This window comes from Hypomesus nipponensis, chromosome 4 (assembly GCF_054491055.1).
Source record: "Hypomesus nipponensis isolate SF chromosome 4, ASM5449105v1, whole genome shotgun sequence".
NCBI lineage: Eukaryota > Metazoa > Chordata > Actinopteri > Osmeriformes > Osmeridae > Hypomesus > Hypomesus nipponensis.
The window spans coordinates 3,597,596-3,616,947 of record NC_140364.1 but is presented as its reverse complement, the minus strand read 5'-3'; the positions used below and the strand labels follow the sequence as shown (position 1 = coordinate 3,616,947).

The window sequence follows — 19,352 nt, the reverse complement described above, 5'->3', positions numbered from 1 at the left end:
ATTCCCCATGTATGTTGTTTTTGTGTAAAAGCATCTGCTAAAATAATGCACTGTTACAGTCTGATGAACTCTGTGTGACCGGTTCTACAGCTGCATAGGATATCCTATAGGAGATACTATCGTCTGTCTGCCAGTTTGCCCGCCTGTCTGCCTGCCTGCCTGCCTGCCTGCCTGCCTGCCTGCCTGCCTGCCTGCCTGCCTGCCTGCCTGCCTGCCTGCCTGCCTGCCTGCCTGCCTGCCTGCCTGCCTGTCTGTCTGTCTGTCTGTCTGCCTGTCTGTCTGTTCCTGAACACAGGGGTTTATGTGGCCTCATTCTGCAATATCAGGTTTGGTTCTAGTTTAGGCTGTTTCCACTGACCGATGTATAGCATTAACATGCATCATTTGTGTGTGTATGTGTGTGTGTCTGCACTGTGTGTTTGTATGTGTGTGTGCGTGCACTGTGTGTGTTTGTATTACAAGGGCTACAAATACATTCAGAGGACCAACACATCTTAATTTGTTTCTAACCTTGAACTTTAAGGCATCTGTCTTCTCCTCACCCTTTCTGCCTTCCCTTATTCTCCTACTCCGTCCTGCATCCTCCCTTCCTACTCCCTTTCCTTCCTCCTCCCTCTTCTCTCCTTCATCTCCCCTTCCTTCCCTTCCTCCTCCCTCCTCGCTTCATTTTGAAGGTAACTGTAGCGGCTCTCCTCCTCTCTCTCTCCTCCTTTCTCTCTCCTTGTCTTCATCTGTGTGCTGTAAATAGGTTATATTGTGGTTAGGAACTGCCCTTCTCTGTGTGAGTGTAAATGTGGGTGTACGCGTGTATTTGTTTGTAGCTAGAAGTGTGTGTGTACGTGGAGGTGTGTCTGTGTATGAAGGTGGAGTTGTGTAGGTTTGTGTAAGTGTGTGTGTGTGTGTGTGCTCACTTGTTGGATCTTAGTGTGTGTCAGGGTGATAGGGGTTCTAAACTGGGGTTTGGTATGTGAACTTGTCGGTTGTAATATCTCTGTGAACCAGACCAAACAAATAAACACAGACACACAGAAACACACACACACACACACATTCTTTTAGGATCATGAAAGCCAGTCAGCTTGCAAGGAAGCTTCTAAAAAGTACATTCACGTTCAGGGATCACGATGGAACAGAGAACTGGAGCTGTGTGTGGTTTGTGTGTGTGTGTAGGACTGTGTGTGGCCTGGAGGTTGCTAACAATCTGTCTTTTTGTTTCCCTATGTTCTACTTCTCTGACCAATGGCATCGCCCGTCTTTCCTGTGCTGACCAATGGCGTTGTTCCGTCTCTTCTGCTCTGACCAATGACGTCGCTCCGTCTCTTCTGCACTGGCCAAATGGTTGACGTGTTCAGACTGATCAGCCAATCAATGGGGATTCTCCGAGGAGCTCCTTCCTGCGTGGCCCGTGTCCCCCCTCCCCTCCACCCCCTGCCCTCCCCTCTGCCCTCCCCCCTGCCCTCCCCCAACATGAAACTGTGGCTGACTGAATGGCCATTAATATGGATTTTTACCTCATCTAGACTGTAAATCACATGACAACACACGCACACACCTGTGTTGTACCAAATCAACCTGCCCCTGTTGGGTGGAGACACACCACACACTCCCACACACACCGACTCTTTTCACACACTCTCATCACTCCCACACACACAGACACACTCTTTCTCACACTCCCACACGCACCTGGAATGTACCCGTAGCCTCTGAGAGGCCGCCTTTGTTTCCGGAAGGATCCAGAAGGCTCGGATCGTCGTGTCGACAGCAACACAGTTCCATATTTGATATTTATTTTTTGTGACCTGGTGACCTTGCTCGTCGCCGTGGGAACCAGCTGGGAGGAGACGCGTGTCGCTGGCGTGTCGCTGGCGTGTCGTTGGCGTGTCGTTGGCGTGTCGTCCCACCCGGGTGCATGCCGGCCGCAATGGCGCCCCAGAACACGGAGACTGAGAGCATGGTGGTGCCGGGGGGGCTGGGGGGAGGGCACGGCCCGGCGGGGGGGAAGGGGGGAGGCAGGGCGGAGGCGGGAGAGACGGCGGAGGAGTGCGTGAGCGAGGGCTCCATAGACCGCATCCCACTCAGACAGTGGGTCATGCACGGAGCCGTGATGTTCGGGAGAGAGTTCTGCTACGCCATGGAGACCGCCTTGGTGACACCTGTCCTGCTGCAAATAGGTGAGACACACACACATGCACACACATGCACGTACACACACATGTTTTGTACTGTCAGGCCTGTACAACCGCTTGACAGAGGAGAGTGCAGAAATGAGAGAGGAGGGGTGGAGAGGAGGGAGTGCGGGTGGAGGAGCGAGAGGAGAGAGAAGAGGGGGGAGAGGGAGGAAGAGAAAGACAACTTTGATTCAGCTATAACCTTGTTTACAAATCTAGGATCATTTCTCTCCCTGTTATCCCTCTCTCTCCTTCTTTCTCTGTCTCTCTATGTCTCTCTCTCTCTCTCTCTGTCTCTCTCTCTCTCTCCCCTCTCTCTTTCCTTCTGCTCAGAGAAGTTATGCGTACTGATCATCAGTGTTGTATTCAACACAGTTCGACAGAAATACTGCTGTATACAACTGTGATATTGTTTACTTGTGTTGTGGTGTTGAGAGCAGATGGACTCTGTGGTTTGACTGTAGGGGGACAAATAGCTCCCAGCGTTTTATTTCAGCCTCGGACTCTATCTGGATGACTGGGCTTGGTAACTGGCTGGGTGGTTGACTGGCTGGGTGACTGGCTGGCTGGTAGTGTTGGTGTCTGACACACTCACATTCACCTCTGGAGTGCATCAGTGAGTCTCAGGAAGTGATGTTGTAATCCCAGAGTGCTAATCCCTTTGATTACGTAAACCAGTGGTCAAGGTTACCCCTGCTAATCTGGATGAGGTCTCCCTCTCATCTCTCCTCTCCTCTCATCTCTCCTCTCATCTCTCTTCTCCTCTCCTTTCCTCTCCTCCTCTCCTCCTCTCCCCTCCCTTCTCCTCTCCTTTCTTTTTACTCTCCTCTCCTCTCCTCTCCTTCCCTCCAGGTTACACAGTATGGTGTATGGAAAGTCAGCAGGAATTTCTTGTGATGATTGTCTGTGTGTGTATGTCTGTGTGTGTATCTATTTGTAGTCCGACGATTGCGTAATAGCTGCAGCAGGATCATGGTTATTTATTAATGCTATCATCAACGTCCTCATGTTTCAAATACACATACACACACACACACCCACATGCACACATCCACCCACATAAAACCACCCCACACACACACACACATGCACACACACATCACTCAACAACAACGGAACACCCTGTACCACACTCCTGTAACTTGCCAAGTACACACTGTGTGCAAAATAAGTCATACACACACACACACACACACACACACACACACAGCTGTATAGTCTCTGTGTGCTTCTGCAACATGATGAGGTCATGACAAGGAGATGCTAGGATGGAACAATAGCACAAAATGTGTGTGTGTGTGTGTTAGATAAAGGGTAGGTGCAGGTATGGCAGGAATGCCACAGGAGAATGAATGAGTCAGCACATAGCTCTGTTAATCTGGGAAAATGTTTGGGGGATGACATCAACACACACACGGCTGATCATGAGATCAGGGTGTGATTAGAGTAAACATGGACAGGTTCCAACAATGTTAGTGTGAGTGTGTGTGTGTGTGTGTGTGTGTGTGTGGGTGTGTGAAGGCTATTTGTGAATCATAATGTCGTTCTATTACATAGACAAATATCAGTGTTTTTTTGACATCCTATCTGTACAGTTGTCCATCTGTCTGTCTGCCTACCTTCCTGCCTTCCTGTCTGTCCATAAGTCTATCTGTCTGTCAGAAGGGACATCTGGTGTCATCTCCATGGTTACGTCATTCCTAGAGGTCAGCTTTTCCATATGGCTTTGGAGCGAAGCGTGCTGATTGGCTGCTGCAGCCCACCTTACAGAAGTCAAATCTATACTGCTATAGAAGACACACACACACTCACACTCACAGACAAACAGCAACGCACAAACACACATACATACATACCCCCTGGCCAGCTATTAGTGAGTCTATGAGGGTAAACAGGTCACACAGGACCGTCATCGATCTGCCCGCTGACAGGAAGCTCCCTCCCACGGGGCAGGAAGTGGCCCTGCAGGAGGAACGCTGATAGGTCAGTCACTCCTGGAAGCCTGGCCTGCTGCTGTCACTCACAGCAGTGTGTCTCCGAGAGAAACCACAGAGCAGATGGTGGGGACACACACACGCACACACATCAATATTTACACACATGCACGCGCATAGACACACACACATATAGACATGCATGCACATTCACGCGTGCACACACACAAAGCACACGCAAACTCACACGTAGACACACACGCCCACCTACAAATGCACACATACACACCTACACGCCTACACACACACTCTCCTACAATTCCCCACGTGCTCGTCGGCAGTGTTGCGTAACACTGCAGTAGTCACCAGCTAGCTCGTGTTGTTCTGGGATGGGGAGGGATGAGAGGAGAGGAAGGGAGGAGCATGAGGAGAAGAGGAGAGATGAAGAGAGGAGGAGGAGGAGAGATGAAGAGAAGAGAAGGAGGAGAGATGAAGAGAGGAGAAGGAGAGATGAAGTGAGGAGAAGGAGAGATGAAGTGAGGAGAAGGAGAGATGAAGAGAGGAGAAGGAGAGATGAAGAGAGGAGGAGGAGGAGGAGGAGAGATGAAGAGAGGAGAAGGAGGAGAGATGAAGAGAGGAGGAGGAGGAGGAGGAGAGATGAAGAGAGGAGAAGGAGGAGAGATGAAGAGAGGAGGAGGAGGAGGAGAGATGAAGAGAGGAGGAGGAGGAGGAGGAGAGATGAAGAGAGGAGGAGGAGGAGGAGGAGGAGAGATGAAGCGAGGAGAAGGAGGAGAGAGTGGAGGGAACTACAAGGAGAGGTTGGAGAAAGTGTGTCTGTGTGTGCATTCATATGTATTGGAGTGGTGTACGCGCGTGTCTGTATGCACGTGCGTGTGTGTGCGTGTATGTGTGTTTGGGATTCATGCAGTTTTAATAGTGTCCTGCAGGGGTAGGATGTAAAGCCGGCTGGTTGCCGCATAAAAAAATCTCCCCTAACACTGGGAACCAATCAGAGACCACCTCTTACACTCAGCCTCCCTCCCTCCCTCTCTCACTCTCTCTCTCTCTCTCTACCTCTCTCTCTCCCACCTTCTAAAGCCCCCTCTCTCTCTTTCTTTCAATTTTCTTGATTTTAATCCAATTAGCCACTTTACAAATGACCACCTTGCATTTATGCAACTGTGTGTGTGAGTGTGTGTGAGTGTGTGTGTAACCTTTTACTGCTGGAAAGGCTGTGATTCATTCTGACCCCCCTCCCCCCTCTTTCTTTCACTCTCCTGTACGACACATCCATCACCTTGTTTCATCTGGTCACCTTCCCGTACACATTCTCCCTCCCTCCCTCCCTCCCTCCCTCCCTCCCTCCCTCCCTCCCTCCCTCCCTCCCTCCCTCCCTCCCTCCCTCCCTCCCTCCCTCCCTCCCTCCCTCCCTCCCTCCCTCCCTCTCCCCCCTCTCTTCTGTCCCGCTCAAATTCTCTATCTCTCCCTCCCTCCATCCCTCCATCCCCTCCGCCCTCCCCCGGGTGACACTCTCACTTTTCACACCCTTTCTTGGCAGATTGTCATTTAGTCATGTGGAGGGCCTCCACCAGGGAGGGCGGAAGGAGGGACGGAGGAAGGGTGGAAGGGGAAAAAGGGAGGGACGGAGGGAGGGAGAGAGAGATGGGAGAATGAGAGAGGGAAGGGTGGACGGAGGGAGAATGAGGGATGGAGGGAGGGAGGAGGAGGGAGGGCTAGATGGAGGGATGAGGAGGAGGGATTGAAAGAGGGAAGATGGACGGAGGAGGAGGATGGAGGGAAGAGGAGGATGGAAGGAAGAGGAGGGAGGGGGGAGAAGGAGGGAAGGAGGATGGAGGAACAGAGAGTCAGGAGAAGTGAGTCAGGCGGCAGATGATTCATACTATTGTGGAGCGTGAGCTCACAGGTGTCCTGCCTGACCTCTGGAGTGTGGTGTTTGAGTGTGTGAGAGTGTGTGTAGATGGAGCCCGACCTTTTGGATTGGAACTCGTTCACCTACTGTCTTCTAGTTTTGTCTTCCCCCCCCTCTCTCCCGCTCTCTTTCACTCCCTGTCCCTCATCCTGAATGTGAAACTGTGTGCCAATGTGTATGTGAGCATATGTATGTATGTATGTATGTATGTATGTATGTATGTATGTATGTATGTATGTATGTATGTATGTATGTATGTATGCATGCATGTATGTATGTATGTATGTATGTATGTATGTATGTATGTGTGAGAGCGTTAGTGTGTGAATGCATGAGGATGAGTATTGTATGTGTGTGTATGTGTCTGGATATGTATGTGTGTGAGTGTGAGAGAGAAGTCTGGTGTGTGTGTCTGTATCACAGAGCGCTAGTCTGTTGTAGCTTCCTGGTAGAACAACTCTCAGTATTGTTCACTCTCAGGAACCCGCTGGGAACGGACCAGAACAGTCTTTACCAGAACCTGACTTCCTGTACCAGAACCTCACTTCCTGTTGGCTTGTTTACCTCCTCACAAACACATTCACATTCAGCTATTTGTTTGTGTTTTCCTTCTCTGTGTGCGTCTGTGTGTGTGTGTGTGTATGTGAGTGATAACAGACCCTGGGGCAGGTCATGTGACTGTGATAGGAGACAGGAAGTTGTAGTAGGAGACAGGAAGTTGTAGTAGGAGACAGGACGTTGTGTCGTTGTTGGAAGCTTGGTGGCAGCTGGATTCCCAAGACCTCAGGTCACGATGCTGACCAGACCGTGACCTGAATCTTACATGGAGAAGGGAGAGATGCGGGGGATGGAGAAGGATTGACAGACGGAGAGTTAGCTTGAGACAGATGGAGAGAAAGAGAGAGAGATAGAGCGGGAGAGAGAACGAGTAAGGAGTAGTGAGGAGAGAGAGAGATGGAGTGACACTGCCCCTGCCGTGATGTCACACACGTCCTCTGCTGTGACAGAACGGACTAACGCCAAGTAGGTCAAATGAGTGCATAAATCAAGTCTTTCACAAGTCACCATGTGCATTATCAGACTGGCCCAGTCACCTCCCAGGACCAACAACTAGGATCAAGATCTGAAGGATCTGACAGATCGACTGATTACCCACGAGCCTTTGCATACTTTTGAAAGCTCATGGGCCCAGCTTTGGCTAACTGAATGCATGAAGGTAGAGCTTCCAAGTGAACGTACGTCGACAGGGTTGGTGGTCATCATGTTGAGAAGGAGTTGAGGGTAGAACAGAGGGTCGGGTCACTGCTGGTGAACTACCGTGACGAGGTCACAGTGTCGTTTCAACCTTTGCATGCCGACCCTGGTGCCAACAGGGATGCTGTTGTGGGAGGGTAATCCTTGTTTGTCAACGGTGAAGCTTAAAGATTTACTCAGGTGTGTGTGTGTGTGTGTGTGAGAGACTGTGAGTGTGTGTGTGTGTGTCACCGTAACCTCTACAGGTCTGTATGGAAACGTATGACCCTGAGCCTTGTCGTGTCTTTTTCACACTCACTCACCCCCGACACACACACACACTCACCCCCGACACACACACACACACACTCACCCCCAACACACACACACATGAGCTTTGTTACATTTACATTACATTTATGCATTTAGCAGACACTTTTATCCAAAGCCACTTCCAAGAGAGAGCATTACAAAGTGCATAAGTCACTGATAATAACAACGATAGCCCCAAAGCATTGCGGGTAGCCAAAACAAAAAGCACACATTGTGAACGACCAAAAAGTGCCAAAGGGAAAAACCATAAGAGCATGTAGTTAAGCAAGTTACAATTAAACAACATGAATCTCTAAGTGCAAGCAACAGTAAGATAAAAATAAGATGAACTAAAATAGAATACAACAGTTTAAATCAGCTACCACTAACCAACAAGAGCAACAGTCTCCAAGCAAGAGTCATTGTGATCCTTGAGGAAACTAGCATTGGGTTCAGCAGACCATTCCGAAGTACCATTGTACTCCCGGAACAAGTGCGTCTTGAGCCTTCTCTTGAAGGTGGAGAGACAGTCAGTGTCTCTGATGGAGGTGGGAAGTTGATTCCACCACTGGGGGGCCAGGCAGGAGAAGAGCTTGTGTTGGGACCGGGCGTTCTTGAGCGGTGGGACCACCAGGCGGTTGTCTGAAGAAGACCGTAGGTGGCGGGTGGGGGTGTAAGGCTGCAGGAGAGACTTGATGTAGTCGGGTGCAGTCCCGTTCACTGCTCGGAAGGTCAGTACCAGAGTCTTGAATCTGATACGGGCGTTGATGGGTAGCCAGTGGAGGGAGATGAGGAGCGGGGTAACGTGGGAGCGTCTGGGTAGATTGTAGACCAGGCCGGCCGCTGCGTTCTGAATCCTCTGAAGAGGGCGGGTTGCGCATGCTGGGAGACCACTTTGTTTCCACTGAAAGTCCCCTGAAATTGTTCTCCCCAGAAATATTTTTCAAGGAACCAGAAGGTTCCTGCAGACCACTGTCAGCAGCGTTTCCACCAAAGGAACTAGCCAGAGATAGGATACAGGTGAAAGGTTATACGGGACGCAATTTGTTGACATATCAGTCGAAAACTATTTTTCTGTTGCTGCAAGGACTTGACCAATCAGAAATGATCAATTCTGCAAGCCCCAACTTTCCTGTATTTTGGAAAGTACCACCCCCCTAGCAAACTTAATGGTTCCTGCTTTTTGGTTCCCAGAACTCAATTTAGACTCTGGTTCCAGCAGTGGAAACGTGGCTTTCACACACACACACACACACACACACACACACACACACACACACACACACACAGATGCATCACATGTACAAACACACATTCTTATCATGATGTTCTTACCCGATTGTACAATATGTGTGCGTGTGTGCGTAGTGGTTGTTGTTTTAGAATGCAGGTTAGGGCTGTTTGGGCTGCTGAGGATGTGATTGAGCACAGAGTGTTAGGAAACATTGTTTGCCTGAGTGTGTGTATGATGGAATTGTTTTGTGTGTGTGTGTGTTTGAGGGATGAAAGCTTGAGCTTATTCTTATCCCCATTTTACCTCAACTTCTATGATCCAGGTTTCACACACACACACACACACACACACACACAACACACACACGCTGTTGCGTACACTGGCACACACATTTTGTAGTGACTGTTTCAGTGACTCTCTCCATGTTCCTGAACAATGAGAGTTGTTGTAGTACTAATAGACTTGGGTCTGGCCTGACTGAGAGAGGGGGGGAGCCAGATTGAGAGGGATGGAGAGAGAAGGGGAGGGAGGGAGAATGAAGGGGAGAGAGAGAGAGAGAGAGAGAGAGAGAGAGAGAGAGAGAGAGAGAGAGAGAGAGAGAGAGAGAGAGAGAGAGAGAGAGAGAGAGAGAGAGAGAGAGAGAGAGAGAGAGAGAGAGAGAGAGAGAGAGAGAGAGATGTGGAGTAAAGGAGGTAGAGGGAAGTCGTTTAGGTGAGGAGGTTTCCTGAACAGTGTGTAACTCTGGACTGTGTCCCAATCTGCTCTGAGCTGGTCTGGGATTAGATTAGACTGTCTACCACTGGGCCATGTCACATGGACCCACACACACACACACACACACACACAGAGCCACACACATGACCATACACCCCCCCCCCCCACCACCACACACACACACAAACACGTCTAACCACACATACACACACATACAAACAGACACACATTAAGAACTCTTTGTTATGTTGGTCAAACATGCCAGCCCAGAGCATTATGTTTACAGTATCAGCCTTCTCAATGGATGTGTCTCTCTGTACGTGTGTGTGTGTGTGCAGGTCTTCCAGAGCAGTACTACAGCCTGACGTGGTTCCTGAGTCCCATCCTGGGGCTGATCTTCACGCCTCTGATTGGCTCGGCCAGCGACCGCTGCACGCTACGTTGGGGGCGCAGACGACCCTTCATCCTGGCGCTCTGCGTGGGCGTGCTGCTGGGCGTCGCCCTCTTCCTCAACGGCTCTCTCATTGGTCAGTATATCCCCAGAAACCAAGCTCTGCATCCTCTGGACTGGTCTTTGATTGGTGCGTCCGAGTACCAGTGACCTCTGATAGGATAGTATGAATATTAGGGCTTTGCGATTGGTAGACGGTTGTCTCCTGGTGGTCTCCGATTGGTGTTAGTGTGTGTATGTCTGTTATAGTGTATGTGTGGTTGTGTGTGACTGGCTTGACCTGTAGGGCGAGAATGCAGATGGCTAATCTGGGGTTTAGGAATCCCTAATGACCTGAACCGCTTCCATCTTTATCCAACACAGTTTTCTGTCAGGAAACAGAAATACAACAATGTAGACAATTAGGTCACAAATCAACTGTCAGTGGTCTATTCCTGTGAAAGTACCAAAGAAGACCTGACACTTAAGCTAGGCACAGGAATCTCTGCTTCACCAGATAGTTTTGAGCAGGCAAGCGTGGATTATGGGTTGTAAAACTGAAAGAAAAGACAGTAAAACCGTTACATTTGAAATTGCTTGAAATCGCTTGAAACTCTAACCCTAACTCTAGCACACAAGCAACCTGAAAAGCTGACGCAGACACTTAACAAGACACAGGTGTAGGGAGCCATTGGGTACCCACCAGTTACACCACCCTGCACATGAGAAAACCTACTTATCACATGGATGCAGGATCTCAGGCCAATACACACACACACACACACCATGCCTGCAGCACCTGAAAAAGGCTTTGTAACCTTGGACTAAACGATTCCTGGCAGTCTTATCCTGGTTACAGAACAGACATTCCTTCCTTCACTGTATGATCCACATGTCTGTTCATTGCAATGGCTCCATTAATTACTGTCCACTGTAGACTGGCAGCATGCTTCTCTATAGAAAAGAGAGAGAGAGAGAGGGAAGGAGGGAGAAAGAGTGAGGGAAGAGCAAAAGAGAGAGAGAGAGTGAGAGAGAGGGAGAGAGAGAGAGAGAGGGAAGGAGAAAGAGTGAGGGAAGAGCAAAAGAGAGAGAGAGTGAGTGAGAGAGAGGGAGGGAGGGAGAGAGAGGTAGAGAGAGATAGAGAGTGAGGGAAGAGAGAGTGAGAGAGAGGGAGAGAGAGGGAGAGAGAGGGAGAGAGAGGGAGGGAGAAAGAGTGAGGGAAGAGCAAAAGAGAGAGAGAGAGTGAGGGAGAGGGAGTCATCAATAACAATCAGCTGCTGGACAAGGGGCATGGCCTGTGTGTGAATGTAAAAGTAGTATTTCTGGGAATGGTGAGTGTGTGTGCTGAGGTTGGTCCAGTATGGGTGTGTGTGTGTGTGTGTGTGTGTGTGTGAGTGTGTGTGAGAGCCCTGCCAGTCCAGGGACCACATGGGAAAGCACCAGCAGTTCGTTCACAGGGAACAGCTTCCTGTTGTGCCCGCTGTGGCACCTTTCTCAGCCTATCACAATCCACTTCCTGTCTCCGACGCGAGCTAGCACTGTGGCGTCTCTATTGTCAGGAAGAAAGGCTTACGACGCGCGCACACGCGTGCACACACACACGCACAGGTTCATGCCCGCTGACTCCACTGTTTAGTCAGCTTCTCACTTTGTGCCCCTCCGTTGTTGATTGGCTAGTATGTGTTGTTTCCTGCATGAGAAAAATACTGGTGAATAATGACCTGTATTTGGTGGTGAGGGGCGAGCAAACAGAAAAGAGAGAGAGAGAGAGAGAGAGAGAGAGAGAGAGAGAGAGAGAGAGAGAGAGAGAGAGAGAGAGAGAGAGAGAGAGAGAGAGAGAGAGAGAGAGAGAGAGAGAGAGGAGGAGGAAGGGAAGGAGAGGGAGGAGAGGGGGTGGTGGGCAGAGGTTAGCAAAGAGACGAGGAGAGGAGGGAGGGAAGGGGAGGGGGAGAGAAGGGGAGATGGGGGAGAGAAAGAGGGGGAGGACAGGGAGCGTAGGAGAGGGTAAGGAGAGAATGGGAAGGGGCAGTTGGGAAGGGGAGAAAGAGGTGGGGTGGACAGCGAGAGAGGGAAGTGAGAGGAGAGGGGGAAGGAGAGGGAAAGAGAGAGGGTTGAGTGGGGTGGGAGAGGAAAGGATTTTATGTGTCAGAGTTTCTCAGCTGGCTGGCCTAGTTTAGGTCTAACTAAAACAGCTACAGGGTCAAATTGCGTGTGTCGAACCAGTTCAGACGAAAGTCAAAGCTCAGACATTGCCCAAGGTTACTCGCCATGCATTGTGGGACATAAGCATTGACCTAGGCCATGTAGTGGTTGCGTGTGTGTGTGTACTCTTGTGTGCATGCTTGCATGTGTCCCAGAAGGGTGAGTCACTAATCAGGTATTGATCAGGGTCTATTGACTCCCAACAATCAATATCTGTACTGCTGTTCTCTGAGAGAGTGTGTGTGCGTGTGTGTCTATGTCCACTGCTAAATTACATCATTGCTCTAACCTGGACTTTCTCTCCCACAATGCACCAGGGCTGGCCATTGGAGACGTGCCAAACAACCAGCCAATCGGCATCGTGTTAACAGTTCTGGGCGTGGTGGTGCTGGACTTCTGTGCCGACGCCACGGAGGGACCAATCAGAGCCTACCTTCTAGACGTGGCTGACACAGAGGAACAGGACATGGCTCTGAACATCCACGCCTTCTCCTCTGGTACACACACACACACACACTTACATACACTTACAAACACACACACACACCTACACACACCTTCATACACACTCAAACAAACACACACTCACAGTCACATGCTTTTAGTTCAGCAACATCAACATCGTGAATCCATTACAACCCATTATGCGCTTGGCTACAAACTTTCAAACTGACTTTGTGGATGTGCACGTGTGTGTATCCAGGTCTGGGTGGAGCAGTGGGTTATGCACTGGGCGGTCTGGATTGGACGCACACCTTCCTAGGCTCCGCCTTCAAATCCCAGGAACAAATCCTCTTCTTCTTCGCCGCCATCCTCTTCTCCGTCTCCGTGGCGTTGCATCTGGTGAGCATCGAGGAGCAGCAGTACAGCCCCCAGAACGACCGATTGGACGAGGAATCCGCCGAGCCCGCCCACCCCTCCCTGGAAGCCAACGGGCTGCTGGCAGGCCCCTCTCCCCGGCAGAGTGTCGACGGGGACCCCTACGACCCCCTGGGCCGCTTCACGGTGGACAAGGACGACTGCGGCTCGGAGCGCAACCTCGCCATGGACTTCCTGGACGTGGAGCTGGTGCGTAGCCGGAGCGACTCCGTGCTGGCCATGGCCGACGCTTCCCTTGAGCAGCAGGAGCTGTTCCTGCACCACATCGAGCCGTCCATCTTCTCCGAGCGCCTGTCGTCCTATCACGGCTCGCCGCCGCGCCGCCGCAGCAGCGCCGGCAGCGAGGACCACCTGCGCTCCAAGGTGTCGCGCCTGTCGGCCTTCCTGCAGGAGCTGGAGCGCGACGGCGAGGAGACGCTGCTCAACAACCAGCTCAACGAGACGCTGGCGCCGCACGGGCGCACCGTCGCCAACGGCAATGCCGCCGCCGCCGGCGCGCGCCTCAAGGCCTCGCGCGCCGCCGCCGCCCACCACCACCCCAACCACAACGCCGCCGCCGCCGCCTCGGCCTCCACGCGCCGCCGCCACACCTTCTACCGCCAGCCCTCGTGCACGTTCTCCTACTACGGCCGCGTGGGCGCTCACCGCTACCGCTACCGCCGCGCCAACGCCGCCCTGCTCATCAAGTCGTCGCGGAGCATGAACGACCTGTACGAGGTGCCGGCTCGCCAGCGCCGGAAGCAGCAGCGGGCGCGGCACCAGAGCGGCAACACCGTGTCGAGCGGCGACACGGAGAGCGAGGAGGAGGAGGTGGAGACCACGGTGAAGCTGCTGTGGATGTCCATGCTGAAGATGCCGCCGGAGCTGTGGCGGCTGTGCGTGTGCCACCTGCTCACCTGGTTCGCCATCATCGCCGAGGCCGTGTTCTACACCGACTTCATGGGGCAGGTCATCTACCACGGGGACCCCACGGTAGGGGAGAGGCACTGTGAACACGCGCGCGCACGCGCACGCTCTGAACATACACACGCGCACGCTCCGAACACACACGCCCTCTGAGCACACGCAAACTCTGTACACGCGCGCACGTGGTTTGTGTTACAAGGATAAATATAAACCATCATAACCATGTCACCCCCCCACCAGGCTCCTGCTAACTCCACAGACCTGCAGAACTACAACATAGGGGTCCAGATGGGCTGCTGGGGACTGGTCATCTACGCTATGACTGCTGCTGCCTGCTCTGGTACACAAACACAAAGCTATAGACGCACACCTACCGACTCACACACACCTACACACTCTGGTACACACAGGTACACTTACACACACGCACACACACCCAGTTACAAACACATCTACGCACCCACATCCAGGTTAAATAATTGATGTACTAACATTTACTCTAAAAAGGATATGGTCTACACACACATGCACACACAGTAGTTATTATCAAAGCTAACTAGCTACCTCGCTAACTGGGAACTGCATGTGACTTTGGGAGGAAAGCGCGTGCCGTGAATGAAACCTCCCCTTCTCTTCCTACAGCCATGCTCCAGAAGTACCTGGACAACTTTGACCTCAGCATAAAGATCATTTACATCCTGGGCACGCTCGGCTTCTCCATAGGAACCGCCGTCATGGCGATGTTCCCCAACGTGTACGTCGCCATGGTGATGATCAGCAGCATGGGCATCATCTCCATGTCTAACTCCTACTGCCCTTACGCCCTGCTGGGCCAGTACCACGAGATCAAGGAGGTGAGCACACACACCCACTCGACACGCACGCACACAAATCCAGCTCCTACCGCCCCTAGGCCTTGCCGGGCCAGTACCACAAGACGGGGGTAGACGCTCCACACATCCTAACCTCCTCCTCTCCTCCCCCAGTACATCCACCACAGCCCGGGTAACTCCCGGCGGGGCTTCGGCATCGACTGTGCCATCCTTTCCTGCCAGGTGTACATCTCCCAGATCCTGGTGGCGTCTGCGCTGGGCGCCATGGTGGAGGCCGTGGGCAGCGTGCGCGTCATCCCCATGGTGGCCTCCGGGGGCTCCTTCCTGGGCTTCCTCACTTCCTGCTTCCTGGTCATCTACCCCGGGCAGGGCGGTGAGGGGGAGGCGTCCAAGGCGGAGCAAAAGGCCCTGACCGCGCCCCTCGGCAACGGGGGTTCCGGTAACGGCGTGACGGAGAAGCCGAGCGTTCTAAAGCTCACGAAGAAGGGCGTGGCTAAAACCACCACTTGCCGATTGGAGTGTGAGTCCACGCTCTGATTGGACGATACAATGAGGCCGGATGGATCTGCTGTTGATTAGCAGGGCAACCGCCAGACACGTTCCCACAACAATGGGGATAACTGACCTCCAGCTACCACAAGACAATGCATAATGGGAGTTGTAGTTCTCTCAGAGACTTGAAAGGACCGGGATTTCTGTCTTTTTTTAACCGAATCTGGTTTGCAAAGATGTGTCCTTGGACCTTCAATAACCCAGGGTCAGTTTGTACATCTAGGTCAGTTTGTCAAATTGGGTCAGTTATCAACCTGGGTTAGACGTTAACCCAGGTGAGTTTATCCTAGGTCAGTTTTAACCCGGGATTTTATCCTGGGCCACTTTAAACTTGGGTTAGTTGTTAACCCAGGTGAGTTAATCCTGGGTCAATTTTAATATAGGAATTGATCCTGGGTCAGTTTTAACCTGGACTAGATTGGGTCTCAGGATGAAAGCTGTCTCTCTCTCAGGGCCACCAGGGGGTGCCAGATGGCCACTTGCCTGGACAGGACACTTCAGGGGCGAACACACTCTACACACACACACTTCTATATCAATATACACTCACACACTCTTATGCACACACACGCGCATACTCTCACAAACTCTCACAAGTGCACATACAAACGCACGCATGTACACAAACACACCTGCGCATACTTTTCTGACTTCCAAACCTGGGTCAAGATAAAGGAATACACAAATCAAATATATAAATAGTTTATTTTTTACTTCTAAAAAGTTACAATCATTTCAAAATATTGAAAAATTCAGCTCTTCCTTTTGAACGATGATGTTTAGTTTTCTCTATGTCGACTTAAATGTTTCGGCAGGAAACATTGTAATCACCAAAAGTATAATTTATATATGGTTGTTCCTTTGCAGACTGACATACACTTGTCCATTGCTTCTGTAGCTATAAGCCTACTGAGTTGATGGGTTTTGCTATATTGCGTAGTACAGATAGGATGTAAACACAGAACCGGCGAAAAGTATTGGTGTAAAGTTTACATCATACAAGTATATGGGGCATGTGCACAGTTTACACTGTAAACGATACGGTGCATGTGTAAAGTTTACTTTGTAAAACAAATAGTATATGTGTAAAGTCTACACAGTAACGTATACACGACGGGTGCAAAGTTGACACTGTAAAGTATACCAGGTGTTTGGAGAGGGCATTACTACTGGTGCAGACACTTTATCTTGATGTTACAACAATAATCTCAATGCTGCAGGAGGAGGATGGCTAACCAAACAAAGGGGGGAGATGGAGGAAGCCGGACATGGACTTTAAAGCTTCTCCTTTCTTTTCTTGTGTTGTCTTTAAAAATGTTCTCCTCTTATGTTGCTGCACAATGTGAGTTCATGGTGATGAGGATGCCAGTGAAGATTAGAACGTTAAGGTTGGAGATGACTGTTGGTTATACCTGATTTTCAAGAGGAGGGGAGGGAAGAAGGGAGAGAGGGGAGGTATAGGAGGGCCAGGGAGGTGTTGTGTGTGTGTGTGTGTGGGGGGAGGGGAGGGGGGGGAGGGGCATCCACACACGGCCCTCCACATACCTACAGCACTTAGGCAGAACTTGAAGCTGTGCAGGAATACGTGGTTTTATTTTCCACCCACATAGAATCTCTATTCTATTTTTCTAACTGAATGAGAGTATGATTATTATGTAGAAAGATCATTTCACAGGTTGTCAGTTTACACACTATACACCTGTTGCATTGTCTAAATAGCTATGTGCTGGGTTAGCCTAGCTGTGTGCCTGGGTTAGCCTAGCTGTGTGCCTGGGTTAGCCTAGCTGTGTGCCTGGGTTAGCCTAGCTGTGTGCCTGGGTTAGCCTAGCTGTGTGCCTGGGTTAGTCTAAGGGTGGAGTGTTTGCTGGGTAAGGGGTGGCAGCCAGCCAGTCTGTTACATTAAATATATGTTGAGGAGGGTGCTTTTACTTGTTGACCTGCAGTGCCAGGCCAGGGTCTAGTTATGACTGCTTATGGGTGGTTAGAGCTGGTCAAAGCTGTTGTCACTATCATTGTTCCAGCTGTGTGGGTCTATGCCATGAGAGAGATTTGAGTGTGTATCAAATCTTCAACAATAATCTGAGATCTTTCCAGAACATCTGAAGGAGTTTAACCAAACTACAAAGTGAATGCAAAATGAAAGATTTTTGTCAAATCAAGACGCTGCAATAATTATACTGTTCTGCCTCAGTTGGGGGTGTGGGGTGCGTAAAGGCGGATTGGGCAGGGTTTATGGCTCAGCTATGGGGGGTGGGGGATTGGGGGCAGGAGGTTGGGGGGTTGGGGGTGGGCGGTGTTGAGGGTGGGAGGGCTTTTCCAAAGCATGGCTGGATATGTGAGTATCCATGTTTCTGAAAACCATGTACTTGTAGCTCAAGCAAAAGCATTGGTTTGGTTTGAGTCAAGAACCAGGCCTTGAATACTTGAAGTGTGACTTGAAGTGTTTCTCAAGATGCGAAGAAGCATCTGGGTGGTTTGTCCCAAAACTCTTGTCGTCGACTTCGGAATGTTGAGCCAGAGTGGCCTCCGCTCGGCATGCTGGGAGATGCAGTTCCTTTGATTCCATCAGGTGACCAAGTTAAGTGGTGAATGTAAAGCTGTTGTTGTTGTTATTGTTTGAAGAGGAGGTCTGAGGTGGCACAGAACTTGCACATACAAAGTTGAAAGCAGAATCATCTTGAAAACAGAAAAAGAAAAATCGAAACTGTGGATATTTATTTTTTGGAGCTCTTTCTCGTTAAAAAGATACTTTCGCTTTATTTAAAGAATATGTAGATACAAAGAGATATATTTACAGGAAGCACGAAAGAGAGAGGGTGTTACTGTGGGACAGGACTGGAATGTGTGTGTGCGGGGCACGTGTGTGTATGTGTGCACGCGTTCGGGCACGTGTTGCAATTTCACCTCATTATTTACCTGTTCTTTCCTCTCCAAAATCACCTGGTTCCTTGTCAAGATCTCATAAGTCAAACTGCGTAATACTACTAAATATTCTCATAACATAGATTATTTGCGTGTTCTCTGTTTCCCTTTGATTTAAACATTATAATCCTTGTTCTTTGTTACCAGTCACGGATCAGGCGTCACAGACGCAACTTTCAAAAGAGAGCGAGAGGGCCGAGACATTTGCAGTGCATCATATGCCTTGTCATTGAAAAAAAAATATGTAAATATTTATTTTTGTTTCTTTATCGCTGCTATAAAAAAGCTGATTATTTTCATTAGTAAATGTTTTTTCTATAAGGATTGTATATATATATATATATATATATATACATACATATATTGTGAATATATGCTTGAGCTTTCCTATCTAGAACCATGAAAGTACAGAATGCACTTTTAAACTACTTAACCAAAATACTGTCTCTGTTTCCTTTCTTGTGTTTGCTAACTTGTTGTAAGTGTGTGGGCTATAATGACACGGGTCAACTGTAGAAGAATATCGCTTTGACCTTGACCTTGACCTTTACCCCATCAAGCTGTGTGGAAAGCCTGGACCTCACCTTACGACAGATCTCTGCATCAAGCATTTAAACTGACCTGATTTGACTCAAGAAAGAGAGTGTGCGAGAGAGAAAGACGGAGATAGAGAGGTAGATGTGGGGGGGGGGGGAAAAGGAGAGATGGAGGGATTGAGAGATAGACAATCAGAGAAAGACCGAAAAACAGAGATCCCAATGAGTCATATTGGTGTCATACTCCCCCTGGTGGTCATGAGTATGTAGTACCAGAGAGCCGGTCCTAAATTATCACATCAAGATGGAAACCAGAGACAACCCACATTTAGTTGAATCTGTTAAATACTAAACAATACTTAACATATGATGAAATGTATTGTCATGACAACGGTGAACATTGTTAGACAAATGAACCCCTTTTAAGCGGCTGACATTTCGGCCTCCTCAGTCAGGCAAACAGCCGCTGCCTTAAGACCTCAGCCTACACAGTCCCTGCACTTATCTGGCACCTTCTAACGTGAATCCTCTGTACAGACCCAAACAGAACACGTCTACGACAGA

At 50.1% G+C, this 19,352-nt stretch overlaps 1 protein-coding gene across 1 annotated transcript; it reads left to right on the top strand.

Annotated features, from left to right (window-relative positions):
• The first annotated feature begins 1,457 nt into the window (after positions 1-1,457).
• On the top strand, positions 1,458-16,759 carry slc45a4a (solute carrier family 45 member 4a). Its single transcript, XM_084697184.1, has 7 exons — positions 1,458-2,174; positions 9,867-10,055; positions 12,478-12,657; positions 12,864-14,011; positions 14,186-14,285; positions 14,588-14,799; positions 14,932-16,759. Exons 1-7 carry the CDS (start codon positions 1,913-1,915, stop codon positions 15,313-15,315), a joined length of 2,475 nt encoding a protein of 824 aa, XP_084553310.1. The 5' UTR covers positions 1,458-1,912; the 3' UTR covers positions 15,316-16,759.
• The last annotated feature ends 2,593 nt before the right edge of the window (positions 16,760-19,352 follow it).

Bases quoted from the DNA above. Each gene is read 5' to 3' on its own strand.
- slc45a4a (XM_084697184.1), top strand. From the start codon at position 1,913: ATGCCGGCCGCAATGGCGCCCCAGAACACGGAGACTGAGAGCATGGTG. The intron at 10,056-12,477 runs GTCAGTATATCC...ACAATGCACCAG, and splicing joins CCTCAACGGCTCTCTCATTG to GGCTGGCCATTGGAGACGTG. The intron at 12,658-12,863 runs GTACACACACAC...GTGTGTATCCAG, and splicing joins CATCCACGCCTTCTCCTCTG to GTCTGGGTGGAGCAGTGGGT.